This window comes from Neovison vison, chromosome 7 (genome assembly GCF_020171115.1).
Source record: "Neovison vison isolate M4711 chromosome 7, ASM_NN_V1, whole genome shotgun sequence".
Lineage (NCBI taxonomy): Eukaryota > Metazoa > Chordata > Mammalia > Carnivora > Mustelidae > Neogale > Neogale vison.
The window spans coordinates 202,753,878-202,769,017 of NC_058097.1; the positions used below are offsets into that span (position 1 = coordinate 202,753,878).

The 15,140-nt window shown below is 55.7% G+C and overlaps 1 protein-coding gene across 1 annotated transcript; it reads left to right on the forward strand.

Annotated features, from left to right (window-relative positions):
• The first annotated feature begins 10,412 nt into the window (after nucleotides 1-10,412).
• DRD4 (dopamine receptor D4) lies at nucleotides 10,413-13,309 on the forward strand. The gene is made up of 4 exons (XM_044261214.1): nucleotides 10,413-10,682; nucleotides 12,244-12,356; nucleotides 12,491-12,978; nucleotides 13,107-13,309. The coding sequence occupies exons 1-4, from the start codon at nucleotides 10,413-10,415 to the stop codon at nucleotides 13,307-13,309; spliced, it is 1,074 nt and encodes a 357-aa protein (XP_044117149.1).
• The last annotated feature ends 1,831 nt before the right edge of the window (nucleotides 13,310-15,140 follow it).

Sequence of the window (15,140 nt, forward strand, 5' to 3'; positions counted from 1 at the left end):
CGGTGCCTCTTGCCCGAACCTACTGCTCAATTTTTCTTAAACATAAAACTGCTCTTTATGAAATTGTACTGATTATTTTTAAATGAGTGTAAAGTTTGGGGCACCTGTCTGGCTCAGTCAGTAGGGCATTAGATTCTTGATCTTGGGGTCGTGAGTTTGAACCCCACATTGGGTGTAAAGATTACTTATATAAATAAAAACTCAAAAAAAAATTTTTTAAATGAATGTAAAGGGGCACCTGGGTGGCTCAGTGGGTTAAAGCCTCTGCCTTCGGCTCAGGTCATGATCCCAGGGTCCTGGGATCCAGCCCTGCATTGGGCTCTCTGCTCAGCGGGGAGCCTGCTTCCTCCTCTCTCTCTCTCTGCCTGTGTCTCTGCCTACTTGTGATCTCTGTTTGTCAAATAAATAAATAAAATCTTTAAAAAATAAATAAAATAAAATGAATGTAAAGTTTAACACAAAAACTACTGGTTTATGATTTCATTTACTAGTTTTGTAATTTCTGTTTAAGGATTTCATTAGTACTGGTTTTTAAAAGCCTAAACTGACTTAATCCCCTATTGATTAAGCAGGAGTAACTGGGCTGCCTGCCTTTTTCCCGGCAGTCTGTCTGCATCTCCACCTCCTGTCCGACCCGTCTGCATGCAGCCTCTCCAGCCTTGGGAAGTTCAAATGAAGGGCGTTCTGAGGCTGGATCCAGCTCTGCCTGCAGCCCACTTCCACACCCCACGCCTCTCCCCTGCCCGCCCCCCCACCCCGAGTCTGGGGCTTGGGTTGGCCTCCCCAAGGTCCTGTCCTACACCCTCATGAACCAATGGAGCCACCCAGGCGGCGGGAATAAAAGAAGTCACTTATCAGATATGTGATTTATAAATATCTTCGCCCATTCTGTGAGTCTTGTTTTCACTCCTTTGATAGTGTCCTTTGATGCACAAAAGATTTTTGTTTCATGAAATCCAGTTATCACTTGGTGTTTTCTTTGTGCTTCTGGTGTTAGGCTTAAGAAACCATTGCCAAATTCAAGGTCATGAAGATTTGCTCCTATATCTTCCTCTAAGATTTCTACAGTTTTAGATCATACATTTAGGTCTCTGATCCATTTTGAGTTCTTTTTTGCATGTAGTTCTTGTCGTGCTCGGGGACGCAGCGTCCAAACACCGTGCGGCTCAGACTCTTCTTTCCTCAATGAACAGTCTTGACACCCTTGTTGAAAATCAGTTGATTTGGGGCGCCTGGGGGCCCGGCTGGTTAAGCCTCTGCCTTCCGCTCAGGTCAAGAACCCAGGGTCCTGGGATCCAGCCCTGCCCTGGGCTCCCTGCTCAGCAGGGGGTGTGCTTCTCCTTCTGCCCCTCCCCCTGCTTGTGCTCTAGCGTGCTCTTTCTCTATCAAATAAATAAAAATCTAAGGGTGCCTGGGTGGCTCAGTTGTTAAGCATCTCCCTTCGGCTCATGTCATAATCCCAGGGTCGTGGGATCCAGCCCCAAACCTGGCTCCCTGCTCAGCGGGAGGCCTGTCTCTCCCTCTCCCACTCCCCCTGCTGTGTTTCCTCTCTCGCTGTGTCTCTCTCTGTCAAATAAATAAATAAAATCTTTAAAAATAAATAAATAGGGGCACCTGGGTGGCTCAGTGGGTTAAGCCTCTGCCTTCGGCTCAGGTCATGATCCCAGGGTCCTGGGATCGGGCCCCGCATCGGGCTTTCTGCTCAGTGGGGAGCCTGCTTCCTCCTCTCTCTCTGCCTGCCTCTCTGCCTGCTTGTGATCGCTGTCAAATAAATAAAATCTTTTTTAAAATAAATAAATAAATATCTTTCTAAACAAGAAAATCAATTTATTTTAAATGTATGGGTATTGATTTCTGAATTCTAAACTCTGTTCCATTGATGTATGTCTGACCGTATGCCCGTACCATTCTGTTTTGATTCCTGTAGCTTTGTAGTAAATTTTGAAATTAGGAGCCGTGAGTCCTACGACTGTTCTTCTTTCTCAAGATCGTCTTGGTTATTTGTGGTTCCTTACATACATGTCCGTACGAATTTAGGATTGGCTTTTCTGTTTCTTAAAAAAAAAAAAGAAGCTACGAGAATTTGGCTAGGGAGGGTACCAAATCGGCCGTTGGGTTTGCCGAGCAACGCCGTCCTCACACTACGAAGTCTTCTAAGCCGTGAACGTCCTCGTCCTTAATCTCCCTGGCAGCGTTTCATAGCTCTCGGTGTGCACATCTTTCATCTTCTTGGTTAAATTTCTTCTTCTCTATTTTTTTTTTTAAGATTTACTTATCTGAGAGAGACAGAGACAGCTGAGAGAGAGAGAGCACGCGCACTAGTGGGAAGGGCAGAGGGAGAGGGAGAGAGAACCCCACGGCGATGCCGAGTGGCGGGAGTGAAGTGTGGAGCCCCAGTCGGGCCGGACCGCACAGCCCGAGCCGAAAGCCAGAGTGGAGTCTCAGCTAACCGTGCCAGCCACGGGCCCCACTGGAATTTTTTTCTGACTATTTTATTCCTTGTTTTTCTTTTGTGAGCAGCAAAAAGTTTATTGACGGATAGTAAAGTTTATTGAGTGACAGTACAAAGTTCCAGAAGAGGGAAGAACCCGAGAGGGTTGCCCTCTATGCATTTTATTCTTTTTGATGCTATTACAAATGAAGTATTTTCTTAACTTCATTTTTGAATTGTTCTTTGTTAGTATACAGAAATAAAACTGATTTTTGCATGATGATCTCACACCCTGCAACTTTTCTGAATTTATTTATTAGCTGTAATAGGGTTTTGTTTTGTTGGATTTTCTATGCATAAGATCATGTCATCTGCAATTAGAAATAGTTTATTTTTTCCTTTCCAATTTTGGATACCTTTTATTTCTTTTTCTTGCCTAATTGTTCTAACTTCTAGCACATGACAAGGAGAAGCAGCAAAAGTGGGTGACCTTGTCTTTTTTTTTTTTTTTAAAGATTTTATTTATTTATTTGACAGAGCTCACAAGTAGGCAGAGAAGCAGGCAGAGAGAGAGGAGAAAGCAGGCTCCCCGCTGAGCAGAGAGCCCGATGTGGGGCTCGATCCCAGGACCCCGAGATCATGACCTGAGCCGAAGGCAGAGGCTTTAACCCACGGAGCCACCCAGGCGCCCCTCCTGTGGGTTTTTGATAGATGTCCTTTATCACGTTGAGGAAGTTTCATTCTTTCTTTTTTTAAGTTTCTTTCTACTCATAGTTTATTGAGGTTTTTTTTTTTTTTATCATAGAAGGGTACTGGATTTCATCAAATGCTTTTTCTGCATCTGTTGCATTGATTAAATGGGCTTTTCCCCTCTGTTCTAGCAATGTGATGTACTACACTTGCTGAGTTTTTTCTGTTGAATTACTGGTGCCTTCCTGGAATAAACACCACCAAGTCCATAATCTTTTGAAAAATGCTGCTGGATTAAGTTTGCTCAGATTTTGTTGAAGAGCTTTGGTTTTTTGTTTTCTTTTTAGAGATTTTATTTATGTATTTGTCAGAGGGAGAGAGAAAGAGCGAGGGAGCAGGAGCAGGGGGAGCAGCCGGCAGAGGGAGAAGCGGGCTCCCCACCGAGCAGAGAGCAGGATGCGGGGCTCCCTCTGAGGACCCCGGGATCATGACCCGAGTGGAAGGCAGACGCTTAACCGACTGAGCCCCGTGGTCATCCCTGTTGAAGAGTTTTGTATATATATTTATAAGGGTTATTAATCTGGAGCTTTCTTTCTTGTGATGTCCTTGTTGAGCTCTGAGAGTTCTTTATATATGTTGTATACAAGTCCTTTGCTGAAAATGTAATCTGCTGATATTTTCTCCTATTCTATGAGTGGAAATTTTTTAAACTTTAAAAAAAGATGTTATTTATTTGAGAGAGAGTATGAGAGAGAGAGCGAGTGCACAAGCATGGGGAGAGGCAGAGGGAGGGGGAAAAGCAGACTCTCCGCTGAGCAGGGAGCCCCAAGCTTGGCTCACCCCAGGACACTAGGACCACGACCTGAGCTGAAGGCAGGCATTTAGCCACTGAGCCACCTGGGAGCCCCAATCCAGTACCTGTTTTGTCAGATTTCTACATGTTTCATGTATTATTGTAATACATAATTGTACATAATACATAATGTAATTGTTGTACATAATACACAAGCTGTTGTAAATGCTGTTGTGCTTTGACTTTTTAGTTTTGGCTTCCAGTTATATGTCGCTGGTGTACAGAAACACAAGGATCTTCATGTGTCAGCTTTGTACCCTGCCACCTGGCTCAGCTGACTTGTTAGTTCTGGGAGCTTTTGTAGCTTCCTTGGGGTTTTACTTAGACAGTCATGTTGTCTGTGAATAGGGGCAGTTTGCTTCTCCCTCTGCAATCTGCATGTATTTTATTCGTGTATTTTTTATCGCTCAGTTGCACTGGCCGGAATGGCAGCACAATGTTGACGAACAATGGTGAGAACGGACACCCTTTTTCCTGAGTTTAGGTGGAAACACTCAATCTTGCATCATTAAGAGTCATGCTGGCTGCAGGGTTTGAAGATGCCTTTTGCTGGGTTGAGGGTGGGCCTTCCGGTTCTAGGTTGCTAAGCACTTTCTTCATGAGCACATATTGAATTTTCTCAAATGTTTTTCTCCATCAGTCAATACGATTATGTGATATTTCTTCTTTGGATTGCCAAATGGCATTTTACATTAATTTGAAACCATCCTTCTTTTCAAATTAAGTAGTTAATGCTATGAATTTTCCCCTGAACAGAGCTTTAGCTCCGTCCCATAAATTTTGATATCATGGTTTTTTCCCTTTAGTTCAAATTATTTTCTAATTTCTCCTTTGACCCACTTTTTACTTCAAATTGTATTAATTCCAAAATTTTTAGAGATTTTTCTGCTTTCTGTTGGTTTCTAGTTTAATCCCTTTATGGTCAAAGAACATACTTTGTATGACTTACATTCTTTTAAAAACATTTGTTAAGCTTTCTTTTCTGATGCAGAATATGGTCTAGCTTGGTGAACGTGCCATGTCGACTTGAAGAGCATCTGTGTTTCTCTGTCATTGCACGCTCTGCTCCATAAATGTCAAATCTGTCTACTTGGTTGATGGTCACACAGCTTCTTCTATAGCTTTGCTGACTTTCTACTTGTTCTATTGATTAAGGAGAGAGTCTTAAACTATCAAACAACTCTTGCAAGCCAAATGAGTGTTATCTAGAATGTTTCAAGCATCCCATAAAATTCTGCAGCAAATGGCTACAAAACTGGCTCCAGCACCTGTCTCAGTGTCACCGCGAGGCTGACCGCTCTGGCTTCTGTCCTAGTCTTGAGGGCTGCAGACACGCATCAGTCCCAGCAGGGGGAGGGGCCTTCGAGGCTGCACATCCCAGCTTTCACCAGCCAGAGGCTTTGGACAGAATTAGGACAGCATTCCATCAGGCTGAGCTGCTCAGCTCTGCACCTTTATTTTTTTTTTAAGATTTTTATTATTTATGTACTTGTCAGAGAGAGAGAGAGAGAGAGAGAGAGCAAGAGAGAGAGCACAAGCAGGGGGAGCAGCAGAGGGATAAGGAAAGCAGGCTCCCTCTGAGCAGGGAGCCGGATGTGGGACTTGATTCCAGAACCCTGGGATCCTGACCTGAGCTGAAGGCGGAGGCTTCACCCACTAAACCCCTCAGGCATCCCTATGGCTACTCTTTTTGAGGTATGGTTCTATGAATTTAAAAAAATGTATTCAGGGGCGCCTGGGTGGTTCAGTGGGTAAAGCCTCTGCCTTCGGCTCAGGTCATGATCTCAGGGTCCTGGGATCGAGCCCCGCATCGGGCTCTCTGCTCAGCGGGGAGCCTGCTTCCTCCTCTCTCTCTGCCTGCTTCTCTGCCTACTTGTGATCTCTGTCTGTCAAATAAATAAATAAATGAATCTTTTTTTTTAAAAAGTCTTAAAAAATAAACATTTTTTTAAAGATTTTTAAAAAGTCTTTGGGGGATGGGACACCTGGGTGGCTCAGTTGGTTAAGCAGCTGCCTTCGGCTCTGGTCATGATCCCAGCGTCCTGGGATCGAGTCCCACATCGGGCTCCTTGCTCGGCAGGGAGCCTGCTTTTCCCTCTGCCTCTGCCTGCCATTCTGTCTGCCTGTGCTCGCTCTCTCCCCCCCCTCTGATAAATAAATAAAATCTTTAAAAAAAAAAAAAGTCTTTGGGGCAAGATTTGGGGCAACCCAGGCGCCCCAGAAGAAACTATTTTTAACTGAACGTGATCCATGGAAGACACACAAATATGTGGGACGCACGTCGGAGGGACATCTGTAGCGTTAAGTGGTTGTGTCAGGAAAGCACTGGGCTCACAAACCAGAAACAGGACACACTGAGGACAGAGCCCGCAGGATGAGAGAACAGAGATAAAAGCAGAAATGAGCGAAACTGAGAACAAAGTGTAGGGAAAAAAATCAATGAAACCAAAGTTGGTTCTTTGAAGAGATGAGTAACATTAATAAACCTCTAGCAGAAAGGCTGCTGTATTCTAGAAAAACACACACTTCTCGAACACAGGGACGAAGGAGCCTTGGCAACGGAAACCTGCGCGTAGACAAGGGTTCGTGCAGGGACATGTGCGCACAACGGCCCTCACCCGTGAGAGCGATCGGGAGACACCGGCTCCAGGGCGCACAGAGACACGCGTCCTCGCCGGCCTCGCGCCGCGGAGCCGAGAACACGGGCCGGGCGCCGTCGGCAGCTCTCCCCGGTGGTGCAGAGAAGAGCAGCGAGGGGAGCGCCCGCCGTGCAGGGAGGGAGACCAGCGCCAGACAGAGGCCACCTGAGAGAGAACACGGCCGCGCTGCCGCACCGAATCGCTGCCGCACCGAATCCGGCCTCTGTGACAGGCAGGACACCCCGCCCAGCGGGCTTCGTGCGGAGGGCAAGGCCGGCCCAGCACCCCACACCCGACCCAGCTCCCCCACAGCAGAGACTCCGCAGAGGCGGTGAGAAGCCTCGATGGAACTGGACACCTGTTTGCGCTCAGGCAGGCGAAGAATAGACGTCCCTGAACCGCCAGCGGAACCCACGCCCACAGCTGCCAGGACGCTCACTGGGGACAGGCGAAAGCTTTCCCCGTAAGAACAAGGCAAATACGTTTGCGTTCACCATTTCTGAACCTATGTTCAAGTTCCAGTTAGTAAAATAAGGGGGAAGAAATGAAGGAAGGGCGTCCAGGTGAGAAAGGGAGACATAGAATGGTCTGTACTTATTTAGAAATTCTGAGGAAAACTAACAAACAAACAAAAATCCTTGCATTAATAACTTTTAGCAACAACAAAGACACAAGGTCAACACACAAAAACTGTATTTCTGGGGACAGCTGGGTGGCTCAGTCGGTTAAGCGTCTGCCTTCAGCTCAGGTCAGGATCCTGGAGTCCGGGAATCAGGTCCTGCATCGGGCTCCCTGCTCTGCCGGGAGCTTCTCCTTCTCCCGCTCCCCTGCTTGTGTTCCCTCCCTTGCTGTTTCTCTCTCTCTGTCAAATAAATAAAATCTTTTAAAAATAAAAAATAACAAACCCTATATTTCTACATGTTAACAAAGACAATTAGAAATATTTCTAAAAAGAAGCCATGACACATTTAGTTATAAATCTTACAAAATATGCGCAGGATCCTTATGCTAAAAACAAAATACTGAAGAAAGAAATCAAATGGAGAGAAGCGCCTGTACTCACAGACTGGGGGACCCCACCCCCTGGAGAGGTCACTTGGCCCCAAACTAGCGGCTGGGATTGAACATGATGGCGACCACATTCCCAGCAGGCCTGTGTTCCTAGATACAGACAACCTGATCAAAATCCACAGACACACGGGCGCCCTGGCGGCTCAGTTACTGAAGCGTCTGCCTTCAGCTCAGGTCAGGATCTGGGGTCCTGGGATCGAGCCCTCGTTTGGGCTACCCGTTCAGCAGGGGGCCTGCTTCTCCCTCTCAACCCTGCTTGTTTTCTCTCTCTCTCAAATAAATAAATAAATAAAATCTTTTTAAAAATCCATACATAGAGACAAAAGAACTGGAACAGTCAAAACAATTAGGTGAAGGAACAAAGTTCAGGGACTCCTAGAGCCTGATTTCCTGACTTTCCATGAAGCCACGGTCCAGGCTGTGTGTTGTGGCTGAAGGGACAGACACGTGGACCTGTAGCTAGTGGGAGACAGTGGCACAGGACAGGGAGTAAAAAGAAAGAGCCCCACACGAGTACAATCAAGTGATTTTCTGAAGTTCAAAAGCAATCTCATGGAGAAAAGAGTCTTTTCAACAGATGATGCTGAGGTGATCGGACAGCCATAGGCAAGGACAGACAGACAGAGTAAGACGGGAGAATGAAGTAACAAGGTACAGCCTGGGAGAAAATATTTTCACATCATGTATCTGACTCTTTTTTAATCTTATTTATTTATTTCTGTATTTTTAATTTATTTGAGAGAGAGAGAAAGAGGGGGAAGCAGGCTCCCACTGAGCCAGGCGTCCCACGCAGGGCTCGATCCCAGGACCCAGGATCATGACCTGAGCCGGAGGCAGAGGCTTTAACCCAGGAGCCACCCAGGGACCCCAAGCCTTTTCACTCTTAATGGTCGCCGACATCTGGGGGCCAGGAGGAAACTCCAAGCCGGTCAGAAGCTAGGCCGCATTCACCAGTTGGCACCCAGCCCCAGATGGCGGGGCCGCCTCTGCCCTGGACTGTGAGAGAACCACGTTCCTCCTGCTCCAGTCACCAGCCTCACGAGCCATCTTGTTCGAGGCTCCGCAGGGCAGAAAGCCTGCCTGTCCCTCAACGGCTCCGGGCGAAAGGGATGGGGGTGCCAGACGGGGCTCAGATCTGGGAGTCCAGCCACACGGGCCCTGCACACACATTTCCGGTGCCAGATCCATGTGCCCTCACCCCTTAACACAACCAGTACGGCATTTCCCCCCCAGAGTCCTTGTTTTCTCTTCCAGGTTTTCTTTATTTGAGAGAGAGAGAGAGAGAGAGAGCCAGCAGGGAGCGGGGTGGAGGCGGAGGGAGCAGCAGCGGAGCGCAAGCAGAGTCCCGCAGAGCGCAGAGTCCCCTGGGGGCCTAGATCAGGGGCCGAGATCACAGCCTGAGTCGGAACCAGGAAGGAGTCTGATGCTGAGCCACCTAGGCGCCCCTTTTTTTCTCTTTAATACTCAGGTGCTCGGCTCATCGAGCTGGCCACTGCGTCCCCTGCTGCCCCTGTGAGTTCCTGGCCGCAGCTCTGTGCTCCAGGCCCCCATTGAGTCTCCGGGCCTCCCCGGGGTGGGAACTGCGCCTGGGGCGGTCCCACAGAGCCCTGCAGGTGGAGGGCCCATTTCCCGCCCGTTGGCCAGGGGCTCTGGGCTCTGGGTCACTCTGGTTTAGTAATTCTCGCCAAACGACAAGTTCCGTGTACCTGACCCCGCAGCCGGGCTGACCCCGCCGCCCCGCTGTCTCCCGCTAACTCTGTGCGGTGAGCAGTCCCGCCTACGCGGACCTGAGACACTGCCCCCCACAGCCCCCACCGCCCCAGCCTCCCATGCCCCCACAGTCATGTGTTGGCAGGCGGAGGTGACCCACCGACTTGGCCTGGGATCCTGCGAGTTTGTGGGATTGGCGGTGCAGGCTGAGGGGGTCTCGTTTGGGGCAGGCGGGACCAAGACAATCGCGAAGCTCCGAGCGCACAGTCGTCCTGTTACCTCACTTCACGCACGGGGAAGGACCCGGCCGCGACCATTGTTGGAGAGTAACTGGGCAGGGTCCGTCTGGGTCGGGACGAGAGGCTGCTTCAGGGGATGGGGCGCAGGCCCCAAAGTGGGGCCTGCAAACATTTGGGGGGGGAACGCCCTGGGGCACAAGAGGTTGGGTCGGGTGAACCGAGGGAAGCCCCATCAGGGGGCCCACGGGGGAGACCGGCGAGGAGTTGGGGTCTCCCGCCGTCTGGCGGAACCGGCCTGATAAGGGTGTTCTCGGGGTGCCCTGTGGCGCGAGAAGCGGCCCCGCCTCCGCCTGGAGCCGCCTCCCGGGGAGCAGATGCCCCTCGGGCGCAGGTGGGGCCCGGGATCTCCGGGGCCCGGGCACGGCGCTGGCGTGGGGCGTCCGCACACCTCGAGGGAGGGTCCGGCAGACCTTCCACCCGGGTCGGTTTCCCAGAGCGCAGCCCGGCGCGTACCTCCAGCCCTGCGCGGCGGGGCGATGGCGTCCCCCCGCGCCGATCATCTCGCTTAAGTCTTCCCTCGAGGGCCGTTGCACGCGTCCTGCGCGCTGTCGGAGCGCGAGAACCCAAGAGCCACAAAGGCCCGGAGCACAGAGCGCGGCGGGTCCGGCCCGGACTCCTGCCGCGCTGGGGGCGTGTCCGGGGGCGGGGCTCCCGGGGTCGCGACCCGGGCGCTGTCCGCGGTGCTGAGCGCCCGCCCTGGCGCCGCGGGCAGGGGAGCCATGGGGAACCGCAGCGCGGCGGACGCGGACGGGCTGCTGGCGGGGCGCGGGCCGGGAACCGGCGGCGGCGCGGGGTCTCCCGGAGCGGCGGTGGCGCTGGCGGGGGGCGTGCTGCTCATCGGAGCGGTGCTCGCGGGGAACGCGCTCGTGTGCGTCAGCGTGGCGGCCGAGCGCGCCCTGCAGACGCCCACCAACTACTTCATCGTGAGCCTGGCGGCCGCCGACTTACTCCTCGCCCTGCTGGTGCTGCCCCTCTTCGTCTACTCCGAGGTGAGCCCGCGTCCGGACCGCACGCGCACGCCTCACCTGCTCCTTCGTCCCCTGTCCCCGTCCACCCTGAGGACCCAGAACCACCCGGCCGCTGGGCTTCTCGGGAACCCTGAGCCAGGGCGGCTGCAAGGACCCTGTGCCTGGTCTTCGGTCTGGACCTCGGTCCGCTCGGACTCCCCGCAGCATCTCACTGTCAGTTAACCTGCTTGGCTAACTGGTTGTCTGTCCTTCCTCTGTATCTCTCTTCTCCTGTCCCTGTTTTGGCGTCTCCCACCTAAGAGAGGTCTTTGCCTTTCAAACTAGGGACCTCAGAAACAGGCAACGTGGGCAGTCCAGCCACCCACCACCTCCTCAGCTGAGGTTCCATTCCCCAGGGGAGCCAGATGGACAGGCAGATTCGGGTTTACTCTCCCCCCACCACCCCTGCTCTCCCTGGGGCACAGGGACATACACACATCACTGCGCAAAGCCACAGCCAGGCATGACCAGGAACATGCGCACATCAGAGCACCCCAGGGAAGGAGACCCTCACTGGTACACATACTGCCCACAGCAGGAGGACCATTTAGCTGCCAGGAGCTGAGGGGAAGTGAGCAGGGTTGGAAGGGGAGGCCCTGCCCTGATGCTGGAACCCAAAGCAGGGGTTGGTGTGGGGTCCAGCGCCCCTGCCAAGAACCAGGGCCCAGAAGCCTCCATCCCCAGACCACATCTGGCCCTCAGGTGGGTCCTCCTTGGTGCAGCCCTTGTGTACTTCGTGGTTTGGACAAAGAAAAGCTGCTTACACCTGGGCGGGGAGCGCGGTGACCCAGGCAGGGGAGAGAGTCGGGGAGGCTCCATTTTTCTAAAGTGGACATGGTGAGACTGGGCAGGGCTGGGACAGAGCTAGCAGGACAAGGACACACATGACCTGCCCCTCCCCCGGAGCCACAGACAGACGTCACAGTGACAGCTCTTAAGCTCCTAATCGCCCCAAATCAGCGGGAGGGGATTTAGAAGGGGGGGTGGCTGTCTGCTCCTTTGCCCTTGGTAGGGGCAGCGGGCCGGTGCCGAGGCCTTTACATCTTGCAACTCATTTACCCTCAAGGCAATTGTGTGGATACTATTGTCACCCTCATTTTACAGATGAGGGGACAAAAGTGAGGTGACCTGTGGAATCCCAGAGTGGTGATGGAGTTTAACCACACAGGCTGACTCTTAGCCATCCTGTTGGGAGGAAAGGAGATCAGTGGGCTTCAGGCTCCCGGCAGCCAGCCTCCTGGGGGAGCACCCCCTCCCCCGAACTCTGCAGCATCAGGGATCAGAGTCCTGAACCCTGGAGGCCCCATCTCCAGGGGTGCCCCCAGGCCTCTCTTGGCTTTTGCAGAAAGTGGGGAAGGAGGGAATCTTGTCCAGCTCAGTGGGGAGACTGCCCAGGTGTGCGGGCCTCTGGCACATCCCCGCTCCCCCAGGCATGTGGGGGTCAGAAGTGCCCAGTGCCAGTGGCTATGAGGTCTGGGGGGAGACCAGCGGCGGGCCTTGTGTCTGTTGTCCCCCGCATCCCGTGCCCCTTCCCGGCGCGCAGGTCCAGGGTGGCGTGTGGCAGTTCAGCCCCGGCCTCTGCGACGCTCTCATGGCCATGGACGTCATGCTGTGCACGGCCTCCATCTTCAACCTGTGCGCCATCAGCGCGGACAGGTGAGCCGCCGCCGCCCCGCCCCGCGCCCGGCCGCGCCCTCACCGCGCCCGGCCGCGCCCTCACCGCGCCCTCACCGCGCCCTCACCGCGCCCTTCCCCTGTCCCGGCCGCCCGCGCCGCGCCCCCCACCACAGGTTCGTGGCCGTGGCCGTGCCGCTGAGCTACAACCGCCAGGGCGGCGGCGGGCGTCAGCTGCTGCTCATCGGCGCCACGTGGCTGCTGTCGGCCGCGGTGGCGGCGCCGGTGCTGTGCGGCCTCAACGACGCGCGCGGCCGCGACCCCGCCGTGTGCCGCCTGGAGGACCGCGACTACGTGGTCTACTCGTCCGTCTGCTCCTTCTTCCTGCCCTGCCCGCTCATGCTGCTGCTCTACTGGGCCACGTTCCGCGGCCTGCGGCGCTGGGAGGCCGCCCGTCGCACCAAGCTGCACGGCCGCCGGCCGCGCCGGCCCAGCGGCCCCGGCCCGCCGCCCCCCGAGGCCGTCGAGACCCCCGAGAGCCCCGAGGCCGTCCCGACTCCCGACGCCACTCCGGCCGAGCCCGCGCCGCCGGCGAGCGAGGAGAGGCGCGCCAAGATCACGGGCCGCGAGCGCAAGGCCATGAGGGTCCTGCCCGTGGTGGTCGGTGGGTACCGGCCTGGGGTCGGTGGGCGGAGGGGAAGCGGGCCGCGCCCACCGCGGGAGACGGAGCCCGGGGCAGGCGGGGGGCGCCGCGGGGACCGCGGCTCACCGCCGCCCCGCCCCCGCCCCCAGGGGCCTTCCTGGTGTGCTGGACGCCCTTCTTCGTGGTGCACATCACCGGGGCGCTGTGTCCCGCCTGCGCCGTGCCTCCGCGGCTGGTCAGCGCCGTCACCTGGCTGGGCTACGTCAACAGCGCCCTCAACCCCCTCATCTACACGGTCTTCAACGCCGAGTTCCGCGCGGTCTTCCGCAAGGCCCTTCGCCTCTGCTGCTGAGCAGCCCCCCGCCCCCGCCCCCGAGAGTCCTCTGAGGGGACCTGGCGGTGCCTCAGGGGGCAGGACCCCAGCAACGGTGGGGGCGGCTTTTCGGGCTGATTAAACCAGTACCTTCCGGAACACCTGCTGGGAAGGCCGGTGGTGGGGAGCGCGAGGGGAGGAGGCAGGGGTGGGGGGTGCGCGGAGGAGGAGCTTCCGCCGCACGTGGAGCGCAGACCCCCCCTCCAAACCGGCCCGGCCAGCTAAGCCCCTCCCTCCTGAGGAAGCCCAGAGAACAGACCCCACAAAGCCGGCTCCAGGCTGGGGTGGGAGGTGAGGCGGGAAGCAAGCCAGCTCTGGGGGGTGCAGGGGAGGGAGGCTCCAGGGAGGTCCCTTCCGCTTGTCCCAGGGAGAAACTGCCAGAACCAGCGCAGCCCTTGCCCGCGAAGGCCGGGACTCTGCGGGGCTGCCTACAGGCTCACTTAACGGGATTCACACCGTCCTCCAAAAGGTTCCCTCCTGACACCCCCATCCCAGCTGTCCCGGGTCCGCAGCCTCATCCCCCTTGGCCCAGCCGGTGCCCCTCTCTCAGTGGGAGTGTGTGGACAGCTGTCCTGCAGGCTGGACATGGCAGCTTCCTGAGACTGCCCTTTCCCCAGGGGGAAGACAGCCCTGCCCAGACCCGGCCCCTGCTTCAGCAAGGAACTCCAAGGTGGCTTCACACCCCTCTCCGGGGAGCGGGCCTTGCCCACCATTTTGGCGGCTGCCCCCCAGGTCAGAGCGCAGCTCCCTGCCTGCACAGCTTCGACAAAGTCCAAAGCCCTGAGGAGACAGGGCTGGGGTGCTGGCTGGGCCCGGCGAGGCAGCCTCCCTCCCCTTGGAGGAGGTGCCTGGCCCAAGGCAAGGCCGAGCCACCCAGCTGCCATCCTGGGGAGGTGGGGGCGGCTCTCAGCCCCTCCAACCTGCTCTCCCAGTCCTGGGGCCCAAACTCATAAGAACGCGGGGCTGCCCCTCCCCGCCTGTGGGTGCTCGCCCTCCCTCGCTCAGGGTCTCTGTGGGAGGGAGGCGAGGGCCATGTGGTAGACTCTGGCTCTGGTGGCTCCTTGGGTTTCTGGCACCCTCTTGCCCATGAAGCGTGAGGATACTTGCAGCAGGCACCCTGGGTCTCCCCACAGGGAGCAGCCCTGATGTGGGGACCGGACGCCCAAATGGCACAATGGAGCTGTCCCGACTGGCTATCCCAGGCACAGACGGTCCCTCCTGGGGGTCTCAGACTTGAAGACCAGGGAGGGTCCCTGGGACCCCGGTGGAAGGCAAGGTCAGAGCAACCCCCCTGCCCCTGTGCCCTCTGATGCTTCCGCCAGGGGCACCTGTGGAGCCCCTGCAGGTAGACAGCGAGCCGTGCCCTTGACCAGCACCGCATGGCAACGGCGGGCCGCTCCCGAGCTCAGCTCCGTCCCTGGGTGCGCTCCTCACCTGCGCGTGTGCGGGCAGGGCTGACCCACCCGTGAGCTGCACCTGCCCTCGGGCCGAGCTGGGAACAGGCTGGAGCTGCTGGGGACCCCGTACGGTCCCCACTGGCCCTGGAGGCAGAACCTGCAGCTCCCACAGCAGAGGACACGGTGCGCACTGGGGGTAGGGGTGCACACACAGAGCCGCAGAGGGCCTGGCTACCAGGGAAGCCCCCAGAGGAGCCCCGGCTGTCCGGCTCACTCAGCCACCCCCACCGACGCCCAGGGTCACCCCAGCCTGTCGCTCCCTGGAGCTTCGGCTCAGAAGACCCACAGCACCCCGAGCGGCCTGGCCTGTGCCGACGGCTGGCCCCTCGCCTGTCTCCCAAGGCTGCGCCCAG

Excerpts from the sequence above, each read along its gene's own strand:
- DRD4 (XM_044261214.1), top strand. The coding sequence starts at position 10,413 with ATGGGGAACCGCAGCGCGGCGGACGCGGACGGGCTGCTGGCGGGGCGC. Across the intron at positions 10,683-12,243 it reads CCCTCTTCGTCTACTCCGAG|GTCCAGGGTGGCGTGTGGCA; the intron begins GTGAGCCCGCGT and ends CCCGGCGCGCAG. Across the intron at positions 12,979-13,106 it reads GGTCCTGCCCGTGGTGGTCG|GGGCCTTCCTGGTGTGCTGG; the intron begins GTGGGTACCGGC and ends CCCCGCCCCCAG.